The following is a 14,114-nucleotide window of genomic DNA, read 5'->3' as shown; positions in this document are numbered from 1 at the left end:
GTACTCAAATTGGTGCAGAGACAGACTGAATTTTAAGGATATTGACGAAAGCCCTCAACAAGCCTTGTTCTGAGCCTCGTTCAGCGTTTTTACAACAAAGTAGTATCGAAGTGTAAATCTCTGAAATAGCTCAAACACAAAACTACTATCTCCACAAACGGGAAGAATGATAGATAGGATGACAGTGTTTTCTTCACTTTCATTTAAAGCCATGGACTGTTCTGCAGTGACTTGAGTTCTGTGGGCTTAGTTTTCAGTTGAAAGTGTTGCTATGCTTTGCTGCTGGCACTGTAGAACTGTTAAGGCAGAATTCGGCTACCTCGTCTGTAATGCGGGCACCTTGTGATCTAAAAGCCATCGCAATGGACCTGCGGCGTTTAACCTGGAATTTTGTGACCCAGGGAGGAAACCGACACACTTTCGCCTCACCTCACTTATGAAGTAACGAATGGAAAGATGGATATAACTGCTCTTGATAGTGTTCCTGCAGGACAGCATTCCCCGCTCTTGCCCCTCTCTTGACTTCTTACGCTGGCTGGTGCTGCAGCAGCCATGCAACCGAGGGGCACTACTTTGCGTCTGCGGTGGTTCCTGGGACCCTCTTCCGCGGCTCCCTCCTCTCCGCCCCTGCCGCGGAAGGAGACGCAGCGCCCTCGCCTTGCTGGCCGATGGGGAGGCGGAGTAGTACTGGCCACGGCAGGGTCTGCGGGACTCCGGCAGCGGTGTGGGGCTTTCTGCCAGGTTTTTGTTTTCTGGGGGGCGGCAGCCAAAGGCCGCTAGACGGGGGATGTAGAAGAGTGTTGACTGCGAGACCGAGATCACTCTGCCGTTTTGGGCAGAGCGTCCGGTGCGCCCCGAGTCTGCGCTCGCTCTCGGGGCTGCCCCTGTCCTCAGGTCGCTCTTCTCAGCATGGGTGGCCGCTAGGAGCAGGTTCGTTGGTTCCCTAGCTGTGAGGAAGGCAGCGGCAGCGGCAGCTGGGGCAGGGTCGGCTATGGCGGTGGAGACGCGGCCGGAGCTGGTGGGGAAGCGGTTCCTGTGCGTGGCCGGCAGCGTCGGGGAAGAGCCGGAGCCCGTGGGGAGCGGACGCAGCTGGCGGGGCTGGCGAGCGGGGGTCATCCGAGCTGCGTCCCACAGGGACTGCCGCGACCCGGACCTGGCGGTAAGAGACGGCGCCGGTCCCGCTCCCCTGCTCTCGTCGGGCGCCCGCGCCCTTACTTCATCGCAGCCGCACCTTGAGGGGTAGCTCTGGCACCTTGCTCAGCCTGGCCGACCGGCAGTCACGCCCCTCTTACGAATTCACAGCGGATTTGCCCAAAATCTCTTGACTGCGTCTCCGCCTCCCCGCAAGGGGCTTCCCGGAGGGGAGCGAGCAGCAACGGAGCGGGACTCCCCACTGCCCAGGGTCTGCCCGGGCCGCTTGTTCAGGCCGTTGTCCCGGGGAGAGTCGGCTGTGACTGCCCCTTAGCAAGGCTGGAGGGACGGGCAGTCCCTCGTGTTACTAGGGGTCCAGCTTCACCAGCATCTATTTTCTTGCAAAAATCTTAGTAGTATAGAGGTTAAAGACTTGAAATTTATCTGTAAGGTTGCTGAAGGAGAGCGAGAAATGAAAAGAGACAGTCCTCGGATTGAAGTGTGTTTTGAGGCAAAGGCTGAGGCAGTGGTACCCAGATTCATCCTCTTTCCGCAGCAGATACTTGGATTTCAAACTGCAAACGATAATAATGAAAACTTTTGGTTTGGAGAGTCATAAAAATGAACCCCTCCCTTCCTTCCATCCTTTTATTCTTCCTTTCGTTTTTTTTTTTTTTTCTCTCCATAGTATTATGATATTTGTTAGAAGTGAATAGTGCTTTAACAGTCATCCTTTCCAGGACTTTATAGTACTTTAAATGAAGCTAAAAACATTGTAAATTAAAATGTTAAGTGCCTAGCTGAACCTTTGTCCTTTCTTTTCTTTTCCTTACATATGACACTGCCAGTATTTTCTTTTAGTAGTGTAGGAATGTGTACAATTTCCGGATGCCCAGTGTTCCAAGCACTTATTGACTGGGGTACAGGTTAGTGGTCAGGGGACAGAGCACAGGCAAAAGACATTGACTAAGCTTCTCAAGGTTATTTTAAGAATATATAATCCATGAAATTTATTGGTAAGTGTTCTCTGGGATATTTAATTTGCACTGAAAATTTAAAATGGGAATATTTTTTCCATATATATATATATGTGCAGATTCATAAAATTCACTTTAATATTTATCTATACATATACATACCTATTTTAGTATTTTTTGCAGGAATTTTCATGTGTTTTTGTAAACCCCTGTTTCATGATTATAGTCGACAATATAGTGTCATACAGCATGTATTAATGTTGATTTGATGTCACAAAACACGTTTGTTTTGCTAATAGGTATTTCTGATAGGAAATAAGCAGTGTAGAAGTAATTTTGAAAAATTTTGTTGGGTTATTCTCGCTGAAAACAAGAGAAAGAATCTTCCTTGAAAAGAAATTTGATCATGATTATTCTATAATTGTGGCAATTCAGTAACTTTTTATTTGTTTGTGAAAAAGGCGTATTCTCAGTTTATTTTTCCTTTTACTCTGATATTAAATTAAATCAGCTATAAAGCTAGTTGGTTTATAGTTGAGCAATTTAATATTTCAAGACAAACATGGAATGCTATTTTGTGTTTTCCACGGTATTTTATTTTAGTGAATACATGAAAATCAGGAAGTACAGTTTTAAATTATGAATATTATTGATAACAGTTATCAAAGTTAAGTACATTAAAAACAATTACTTTTTTACATGGAAATTTAAATGATATAAAGAAGGACTTACATATATCATGTTTGTAAGAGGCAAGGTATTAAGCTAGATATTTAAAATTTTAAATATATGGAGATGATGGGGATTGACAGGAAAATACAAAGAGTTTTCTCATGTGATCGAAATGTTTTATATCCTGATTTTGGTCTCAGGGGTGTATACATATGTCAAACTTACTGAATTGTACATTTAATATATGTACATTCACTATATGCAAATATTACCTCCAAAAGAAAGAAAATTGTGTTTTGAATCATAACTATGTGAACCTTTCACAGTTTTTTTGTCTTTATTTGAAAATTTTATTATTTTAATGCAATCTGAGTTTTTTAAGCCTAGCATTTACAGTGTTAGTTACTTATATATTCATGTTTTGTTTTACATTTATATATCCTAAATCAATGAAACTTGGAACAGTTTAGCATCAGCACATTTATTAGAAATCTTGGCTATACATAGTTATGGCACATACCTGGAAGGGTAACTCAAAACTTGAAAGGGAAAGATAATTCCCTTGAAAGTCAAGGGAATACTTTGTCTCGAAAGTTAAATCAGTTATTTTTGGCCATATGTACAAGGAATTAACCATGTGCATTAATTTTTTTTTCTATCACTGCTATTAACTAACACAATCGTGGTAGTTTAAAAAATACAAATTGATTATTTTACAGTTCTGGAGATTACAAGTCAGGTATGGGTCTCAGTGGGCTAAAATCAAGGTGTGGCAGAACTATTGTATGTTCTTTTCACCTGACCTGTGGTGACACAGTGAATAAAGCAACAACCTGGAATGCTGAGGTTGTTGATTCCAGACCCCAGCCTACAAGGTCAAGACACATGTGAGAAGCAACTACTACAAGTTGATACTTCCTGCTCCTCCCCTGCCCCCCTGTCTCTTGTTCTCTAAAATCCATAAATAAAATCTTAAAGAAAAAAGGAACCCCCCCCCTTTTTTTCCCTTTTCATATTTTGCTATTAAAAGCAGTCCACATTACTTGGCTCATGGACCTTTTTCCTTCTTAAAATCCAGCAACGGGCCTGACCTGTGGTGGCGCAGTGGGATAAAGCGTCGACCTGGAACACTGAGGTCGCCAGTTCGAAACCTTGGGCTTGCCCGGTCAAGGCACATATAGGAGTCGAAGCTTCCTGCTCCTCCCCCTTCTCTCTCTCTCACACCTCTCTCTCTAAAAAATCAATAAATAAAATATTAAAAAAAAAAATCCAGCAACGTTGTTGTATCTCTCTGTGCTTCTCTAGGCATATCTTCCTCTGACTCTTCCTGCTTCTCTTTTCATTTGTAATGTGCTGGTGATCATATTGGGCCAACCCAGATAATCTAGGATAATCTCCCCAACTGCTAATTAACAACTGTAACTACATCTGAATCTTAATTTCCTTTTGCCATATAATGTCACATAGTAACAGGTTTCATGTATTAGGACAGGAGCAATTTTGAGATGGCATTCTTCTGCCCACCACAACATAGTAACAAAAATATTCTTTTACAGTAAGATCACATATGATTTGACACAAGTAAGCCAAAGCTAAAATTAATTGTATTTTTTTCATGCTAGTCAAAAGTGATATCACTATCTGATCTCTCAAGTAAATGAGCTGAATGTAAAATTTTTACTAAAATATTTTTGGATGATTTCACCTATTTTGTTTGTGACTTTTTAAAGAATATGACTTGAAAATCTAGGTTACCTATTGGAATTACATTAACCAACAGAATACTTTATCTCAATCCTTTTTATTTGGGATGACCAAATTATTGAAGAAGTTGAAAAATACCTAAAATATATTGTGAGACCTCATCATGTTGAATTTTTTTTTTTGCCCCATCACTTAGGGAGGTTTTTGCCTTGATATACATGTTGAACATGTTTATTTTTTGAGGAACTTCTCTGGAAGATTGATAGTATTATAAAAGCAAACCTGGAAGTGTAGAAGTACTATTGTATAATATCGAATTATATTGTCATACTTATTAAAGAGCAAAAATTGATTTGTTCTTTTTTAACTTACCTTTCATAAACTATTAGCCATTTATTATCTATCCAGTATTTACCCACCCACCTTCCCTTGGTGCTTAGGGTGATTGCAGCATTGTTTAAAGCTTACCTTGTCTAAACTGCCAGTATTTCTTTTAATGTTTTTTATTTTAATAACCAAAAGGAACAAAAACTTCCATTGTGTTTCATAGACCAAACACATAAATTTACGCCTGACCTGTGGTGGCGCAGTGGATAAAGCATCGACCTGGAAATGCTGAGGTCGCCGGTTCGAAACCCTGGGCTTGCCTGGTCAAGGCACATATGGGAGTTGATGCTTCCAGCTCCTCCCCCCTTCTCTCTCTCTGTCTCTCTCTCCTCTCTCTCCCTCTCTGTCTGTCTCTCTCTTCTCTAAAAAAAAAAAAAAAAAGAAAGAAATAAAATAAAATAAAAATTATTAAAAAAAAAAGAATTGCCTTCAAACACATAAATTTACTTGTGTATTGGGGAATTTTCCTGTGGTCATTTAGTGAGGGTTAGCTAAACGTGGCATGCAGATCTTAAACTGTATACCTGATAAAAGTTATTTTTCAGATCTATGTCTTAAATATAAATAAAATATTTATGTTTAGGAAATTTAAAGTGATTATGATTGATTTGCTTATAAGGGAAGTATTTCTCCATTTTTAGTTCTATACTTTTATGCTCAGCTGTCTCTTCATTGAAGTTTCATATTGAGTTAATAACATTTGAGTTCCTTATATAAAAGTTTTGTTAGGATAATTTTTAGGTAATTCTGAAATTTATAACATGGTCTTACAGTATTGATAATGCTGATTTATGGTTTATTTACAAAATGTTTAATGAATGAATGAGGGAATGATTTTTACTTTATTGCTCAGTATGAGCTGGATAAGTTGTCCGTGGAGAAAACTGGTTTAGCTGGCAGATAGAAAGATTTTTTTGTTTAAGTAAATTGTTTTTTACCCTTTCTTAAATTTGCTGTTATAGTCTTAAAGACTAAGGTGCAAGAAAATGAGTTTGTAAATTGTAGCTATGGCACATAATTTCTGCAGTTGTGACCATTACCAGGTTTTAAAAAGGAATCACCCAATAAATGGTATGAACTGTAAAATTAAATAAAGGAGGTATTTTTCCTTTCTTTTGATCTTGTCATAATTCTGGCTCATATTTTCATTCCATTAATTTAAAATAGAGAACTTTTTTCTTTCATCAGTGTAATTGGATTAAAGGCATTTTAGCATTAGAATTCTGTTCTTACCTTTATATAGGGATGTAATCATATTTAAAAGTAAAAATGCCTAGATGTTTCAATGTAAGTGAAAGAATATAGGCTATTTCCCTATGTTTATAGTTTTATTATATTACATTTTGACAATTTCAACTTATGTACAAAGAATATATTCAGCATTCAAACCCATACTCCTTTTCTTTCCTTTTTGTGTATTTAGAAAATATGTAATATTTTCTTAGATGTTTAGTAAATGTTCATTGAAGGATAAATAAATGAATGAATATTATAAATTTCTTGAATACTTTAATCCATACCAACCATCTTATTTATTACTGTTTACTCTTAATTTTTAATCTTTTTTTGTTTTATGGCATTGTGTACCTTAGTGGTTGCTCCCGCAATATCCATTATTCATGGTATAGTTTGTCTAAAGGGTGGGCTAGTACTCACAAGTCAATCAAGAGAGATTGGCATAGCCTGACCTGTGGTGGCACAGTGGATAGAATGTTGACCTGGACTGCTGACGTTGCTGGTTCAAAACCCTGGGCTTGGCCAGTCAAGGCACATACAATAAGCAATCAGTGAACAACTAAGGTGTTGCAACGAAAAACTGATGATTGATGCTTCTCATCTCTCTTTGTTCCTCCCTGTCTGTTCCTATCTGTCTCTCTCTCTGACTTTCTCTGTCTCTGTAAAAAAAAAAAAAAAAAAAAAAAAAAAAAAAAAAAAAAAAAAAAAATTATGAGAGAGGTATCATTAGTATTTTGGAAATTAACAAGAAATGCAAACTTTTACTTTTTATGTTACATACCATAAATGTCATATGTTTTTACTTTGTGTCAGTATTGACCAGATCAATACTGTAGGTGCAGTATTCCTTATCTGCAATTCTGGTAACAACAAAATGTTTTTATTTTTTAAAATTGACTTTAGAGAGAGAAAGGGGGGACATTGATTTGTTGCTCCACTTATTTATGCATTCATTGGTTGCTTCTCATATCTGCCCTGACTAGGGATTAAACCTGCAACCTTGACATAAAATGTTTTTAATAATTCATCTAGAATACCTGACTGACTGAACTTTTTTTTTTTTTTTTAGTAGAAGCTATTAATTGAATATATTCTTGTTTTGTACAAGAAATGTTAATGTACTTAATTTGGGGATACATATCTAAACTCCATAGATTTATATACAATAATTATGCTGTTACATACAATATACATAACAATATATATACTGTGTTACTATACTCAAGTACCATAATATATGCTCAGTTTAAAAGGCAAAAGATTTATACTATCTGAAGAGAAACCAGAGCATGACTTTATAACATCCACTAAATTATTTATTTATTCATTTTAGAAAGGAGAGAGAAAGAGAAGGGGGGAGGAGCAGGAAACATCAACTCCCGTATGTGCCTTGATCGTGTAAGCCCAGGGTTTCAAACCAGCGACATCAGTGTTCTAGGTCGACGCTTTGTCCACTGTGCCAGCATAGGTCAGGCTAAATTTTGAACTCCAAAACACATCTTGTTGGAAGGATTTAGGATGAGAAATTGTTATTTAAAAATAAATACTGATGAGACTCTAAGATGGTGATGGAGTAGGTGGATGTTCCAACTGCCTCCTCTAGGATCATATTAAATTACAACTAAATTTAAGAACAATCGCCTTGCCCTGGCTGGTTGGCTCAGTGGTAGAGCGTCGGCCTGGTGTGCGGGGGACCCGGGTTCGATTCCCAGCCAGGGCACATAGGAGAAGCGCCCGTTTGCTTCTCCACCCCCCACCTCCTTCCTCTCTGTCTGTCTCTTCCCCTCCTGCAGCCGAGGCTCCATTGGAGCAAAGATGGCCCGGGCGCTGGGGATGGCTTCTTGGCCTCTGCCCCGGGCGCTAGAGTGGCTCTGGTCGCGGCAGAGCGACGCCCCGGAGGGGCAGAGCATCGCTCCCTGGTGGGCGTGCCGGGTGGATCCCGGTCGGGCGCATGTGGGAGTCTGCCTGTCTGTCTCTCCCCGTTTCCAGCTTCGGAAAAATACAAAAAAAAAAAAAAAAAAAAAAAAGAACAATCGCCTTGAAAAATTAACTTTAGATTAAAAGAAGATGAGTCCATAACCAAGGAGTCACAGAAGAAGCCACATTGAGACTGGTAGGAAGGGAGGAGACATGAACAGGGCTGCCCTACTCCCAGAAGCGAGTGGCGGCTGAGGATCTGAAGGGACTCTCACTGCTGGGAAGGTTGCCCTGACAGGTGAGGGTCATAGCCCCAGGGTGGGCACCCCAGCCTAGAGCACCAGAGCCTATAAGGGGCACCTACATAGCATCTGGAAGTGAAAAGAGGCGAGGTTTCTGTCTGTAAGAAAGAGACAGGAGCTCTCAGAGATGTAGTATCCGTCTTAAAGGGCCAGCACAGAAAATCTCATTCACAGCCACTTACCTGGGGCTCTGGTGGAGAGAGGGCTGAGAGGACTAGAGTTGTGTGAGGAAAGTATGAAATTGGTGGTTCAAATAGAGACATGGTGGGGGACAGCCACCGGATCCCCTGTGCTGAATCATTCTTTAATACCACTGTCGCCATATTCCAGTAGTTCTCAAAGTATGCGCCAGGACACACTGGTGCACCTTAGAAAATTTTCACGTGTGTCCTATGGTATTCCAGAGAAATATGTGCCTGTTGGGGACCAAAAAACCAACAAGGTTTTTGGAGTTTTGATTTTTGGAGGACAGAGGTGTGGGGAAATTGGCTGTAAGCTGACAGTCTGCCCAACCCCCCACCTCACATACCTGATTAGGTTGCAAAAAGCTGTTAAGCTCTGGTGCTAGATTGTTTACACTACCCCCCATGTTCTCTGTAAAGACTGGAGGCAAGTTTCTTCTATCCTTTGTTTGGTGTAAAGTTAAGATGATATGTATGGTTGGGGTTTTCTGCACTCAACACAATTAAGAGTAAAAAGAGAGGGATTCTTCAATGTATTGACGAAATGAGAGTTGGCCTTTCAAATATATGCCCAAACATTGAAGAAATCATTAGACACATCAGGCTCAAGTTTCTCATAAACACAAGAATGAAAAAACATATTTGTGCCGGGACTTGCTGAATTTATTAAATCTCATTAAGAATATATCTGTATATATAAAAAGATAATGTTTTTGTTGTTTTTTTTTATTTTTTAACCCCTCTTTTTTACTAATTCTATAAAGCATAACAAAAAATGTAACATAAAAATGTTTTTTAATGTCAGAATAAATTTAATTTTGTCATATTTATTTTAATTACCATAAAAGCACACTTGGACTTTATATATTTTTTTCTTGAATATTTGACTTAATTATTATAACATTTCTCAGAAATTTGTATATAGTACGCCTACAATTATTTGTAGGATTTTAAATGTGCCCTGACTTCAAAATGTTTGAAAATCACTGCCATATTCTATGGGTGGAGCAGTTGCTCTGAGCGTCAGCAGCCTGGGGGAAGGCAACTGCCCTGCCCTCAGGAAGCCCTCTTACCCATGCCATGAAGACTTGGCCATTCTGAGAAGTCAGCCAAGAAACGGGGCACGTCAGTGACTCAGTTTTCTGGCACTGAGGGTGGAGCTTTCCTCACACTCTTCTTGAGTCTATGTCTGGTGCTCCGCCTCATGGGAGATGCAGTGGAAACTTTCCAGACTGTGGGCAGATCACATCTCTGGGTCTCAGAGGACACTCTCACTGGAATTCAAGTGGCCACACTCCACTGAGGTCTGTGGAAAAAGTCAGGTCAGACTGACACCTGGAATTGAGGGGCAGGAGCCACACCCACCACCCTTCCTAATTCTTGAATTGTCCCAGGCTCTAGACTTTACCAGAGGATTCCCCCCCCCCCCCCACTGGCCAAGCACAACAAGTAGCCAGAGATAGGCAGCAGCAGGCAGCACTCAGCAAACCTTGGGTTTTTTGCTGACCTTTCCCCAGGCCCAGTGTGGGTAAAAGCCAGTATAGGTCTGTGGCCTGGCATTTGCATGTGCACCTGGACCCAACAGAGGCAGCCACAACCTCTAGTTTGCTTGTGGTTCCAAGAAGGTTACTGAGGGCCAGTCATGGGCAGGGTCCTGTACTGATTTGCACAAGGATTCCTCTAGAGAGGCCCAGGGCTGGCACATCCAGTGGCCAACTGTGGAGAGCATCAGTTCAAGACCTAACCACCCTTGTTGGTAGTGTGTTTGAAGGGAGGGCTTGTTGGACACTGAGCTAAGCTGAGCGTAGCTCCACTTTCTGTGGTCAGCAACTGCACAGTGGCTCATGCACACAGTGGACAGGGTGGAGCTTCACAGTTGGCCCGGCCTAGGTCCCAAATATACTGCCCAATTGGGCTAGGTTCCACAATGACAAGTAAGAGAGGCTTGAAGCACAGTCATTTAAGGTGTGGTTTCCCTGGAGCCTATTGTTAGACCTGTAGGAGGGACTTAGCCACTTTCCGGTGGGACACAGTCAGCCCCAGGATAGTTCTTCTTTGGTCTTCTCTGAGAATGGGCTCTAGCTGGAAGAACTTCTGCAGAGGGACTCTTAGTCCCACCCAGTCTGAACCTGCTGCTCACCTTGCTGGGTAGAAATAGAATTGGAGTATCCAGCAGTGTCTGAGGAATTAGGCTCTGGAGTAAGGGCTACTTTCCCTGTACTGAGCTCCTGACCAAGCGACCCCTAAAGTAGGGAGATCTCACTAATGTTTTATTCTGAACCTCAGCTGCCTTGACCTACCAAGTTTTCAACCTGTAGATGGATTGGTGATGTGAGTCCAGTCCGAGCCCAAACTATAGTCCTTCTACAGAATACTCTGTGGAAAGATCAGGAAGCTGCAAGAGGAGGTGAAACAACTGAAAAGTGGAAGCAAATCTTACGATGTTGGACCCTTTTACAGAGCTGCTGTCATCTCTGAGCAGGAGAAATCTGATTCTTACATACAGATTGGCCCCTCTGACACAACCCATGTACAGAAAACACAGAAACAAACAGTGAACAGAACAATAGCCCCAGACAGATAACCCATGGTGTGTTATAAACAACTGCTGATGCCAGTCCATACCCAAAGCCTCCCAAGAGTACCCAGGACCAACACAACCAGTAGTGAGCAGCAGACCACACCAATGCTAAACTCAACTAGCTACACAAGTGGCATGTCTAGAGGAGTCTAGCAGGTGCCAGACACTGAGGAGAATAAGTACACCCCACAGGACAGATAAGGCACAGTATCTAATACACGTAATCAATGATGACCCTTAGAGCCAGCCAGCCTGAAGGGATAACCCCACCTACGAAAGGACCAACTGCATTCAAGACTCACATATAACAGGAGAGTAAATATAACCCTCAAGAAGCATTCCTAGAGCAAGGAACTCAGGTGGCCCAGAGGTCAGTAACACTTTGCCCATCTTCCTCATAAAGATGCCACAAAAAATTTGAAAGTCAAAGCAGACCTACTTAATATACAGACAAAATGGGCAAAGAATATGAACCAAATGAATCACCAAGAGCAATCCCCAGAGAAAGAACTAAATGAAAATGGAAGTAATCAAACTACCAGACACAATTTAAAATAATGGTTATTAGGATGCTCAAGAATCTTAGAGTAACAACGAGAAAAAAAAAAGAGCAACAATTGATGATCAAATTAAAACTTAAGGAGATAGTAAGCATTATAAAGGACATTGAAATTATTTAAAAAAAACAGTCAGAAATGACAATATGAGAAATTAAGAGTACATTAGAAGGAATCAACAGCATGCTAGATGAAGTGCAGGGTCGAATCACTGAGTTAGACGACAAGATAAATGTAAGCACAGAAGCAGAGTAGCAAAAAAGAAAAGAGGTCCAAAAGAACTGAGGAAACTTTAAGAGACATCTGTGACAACATGAAGAGAAACAACATCCGCATCGTCGGAGTTCCTGAAGGAGAAGAGAGTGAACAAGGGATAGAGAACCTGTTTGAAGAAATCATAGATGAAAACTTCCCTTAACTGCTGAAGGAAAAGGTAACACAAGTTGAAGAAACACAAAGAATCACATTAAAGAGGAACTCAAGGAGGCCCACACCAAGACACATCATAATTAAAATGCCAAAGTTAAGAGACAAAGAAAGAATACTAAAAGCTGCAAGAGAAAAATAATTACCTACAGAGAAGCCCCAATAAAGATGACATCTGACTTCCTAAAAAAAACTTCAAGTTAAAAAGAAGATAAGAAATATTCAAAGTGATGCAAAACAAGAAGACTGCTCTTTTTAGCAAAGCTCTCATATAAAATTGAAGGAGAAATAAAGAGCTTTCCAGACAAAAAAAGACTCAAGAAGTTCATTACAACCAAACCAGTTCTGCAAGAAATGTTAAAGGGCCTGCTAGAAAAAGAGCAAAGGAAAAAAGAAATCGAGAGAAAGAATATTTTAGATCTAAAGAATAAAATGACAATAAGTACATATCAATAATAATTTTAAATATAAATGGATTAGCCCTGGCCAGTTGGCTCAGTGGTAGAGCATCGGCCTGGCGTGCAGAAGTCCCAGGTTCGATTCCCGGCCAGGGCACACAGGAGAAGCGCCCATCTGCTTCTCCACCCCTCCCCCTCTCCTTCCTCTCTGTCTCTCTCTTCCCCTCCCGCAGCCAAGGCTCCATTGGAGCAAAGATGGCCCGGGCGCTGGGGATGGCTCCTTGGCCTCTGCCCCAGGCGCTAGAGTGGCTCTGGTCGCGACAGAGCGGCCCCCCGGAGGGGCAGAGCATCGCCCCCTGGTGGGCAGAGCGTCGCCCCCTGGTGGGCGTGCCGGGTGGATCCCGGTCGGGCGCATGCGGGAGTCTGTCTGACTGTCTCTCCCCGTTTCCAGCTTCAGAAAAAAAATACTAAATAAATAAATAAATAAATAAATGGATTAAATGCTCCAATCAAAAGACATAGGGTAGCTGCATGAATAAGAAAACAGGACTCATAATTATGCTGTCTAAAAGAGACCCACCTCAGAACAAAAGTTAAATGTAGACTGAAAGTGAAGGGATGGAAAAAAATGTTTCATGCAAATGGAAATAAAAAAATGCTGGGGTAGCAATACTTACATCTGACAAAATAGCCTTTAAAACAAAGGCTATAGAAAGGGACAAAGAAGGTCACTACATAATGATGAAGGGAGCAATCCAACAAGAGGATATAACCATTTTAAATGTGAGTCTACTGTTGTATATGATACAAGTTGTTGGTGGTCTAGTTTATTTTTTTTTTGTTTTTTTGCATGTATCTGCAATTTTCCCAGTACCATTTATTGAAGAAATTGTCTTTACTCCATTGTATGCTCTTGCCTCCTTTGTCAGATATTATTGGGTTGGGGAATAAGTTCGTAGCGTTTTTATATTTTATTTTACAACGATTTGTTTGCTGTTTGGCAAAGGGTGAAGTATTCATTCGATAAAGCTTTCTGCTCTACAAAACTATGTGAATTGTATTTTTGAGTTATTTAATTTTTTATTAGTTTTGAGGCTTAGAAATGGAATACCCAGGAGGCAAAAATCAACATTTTCGACACCTGCTCTTCTTTGCTTTTCATCGAGGTCAAAAAGCTGCCGAAGCAGCCCGGGACATTTGCGATGTGTATGGAGAAGGTGTCATAGGCGAGTCTACAGCATGGAAATGGTTTGCAAAGTTCAAAAATGGCGACTTTGACGTCAATGACACGTGCCGCAGCGGAAGGCCTTCTGAATTCGATGAAGAACTGGGAAATGCTCGAAAAGAATGCCACGGTCAACAAGGAGCTCTACATTGCCCAGCAACACCTCGTGAATGAGGCTATTCAACTGAAAAGACCTGATCGACATGGTCAAACCATACTCCTTCACGACAACGCCAGGCCCCATGTTGCACAAGTCGTCAAAACCGCACTTCAAGAGCTCGAATGGGAGGTCCTTCATCATCCGCCGTATTCTCCGGACCTTGCACCGACCGATTACCATCTTTTCCGCTCCCTGTCAAACCATATGAAGGGCGTTACCTTCGATAACAAAGAGGTCCTTAAAAACTGGCTCAACAACT

General features: G+C 41.1%; 1 protein-coding gene across 2 annotated transcripts in view; it reads left to right on the top strand.

Moving 5' to 3' along the window:
- Positions 1 to 740: 740 nt before the first annotated feature.
- The window catches only part of JMJD1C (jumonji domain containing 1C), a 313,461-nt gene continuing 300,087 nt past the window's right edge, over positions 741 to 14,114 (top strand). Inside the window, exon 1 of one of the 2 annotated variants that reach the window (XM_066348769.1) lies at positions 741 to 1,159. In XM_066348769.1, the coding sequence (XP_066204866.1) occupies positions 992 to 1,159 (168 nt within the window). In that variant the 5' untranslated portion in view covers positions 741 to 991. The remainder of the gene's footprint in view (positions 1,160 to 14,114) is intronic. The other variant, XM_066348768.1, reaches the window with a different exon arrangement.

The sequence above is a fragment of the Saccopteryx leptura genome, chromosome 9 (genome assembly GCF_036850995.1).
Source record: "Saccopteryx leptura isolate mSacLep1 chromosome 9, mSacLep1_pri_phased_curated, whole genome shotgun sequence".
Taxonomy (NCBI): Eukaryota; Metazoa; Chordata; class Mammalia; order Chiroptera; family Emballonuridae; genus Saccopteryx; species Saccopteryx leptura.
Note: the sequence above shows the minus strand (reverse complement) of the source record. Positions and strands in the feature narration are given on the sequence as shown.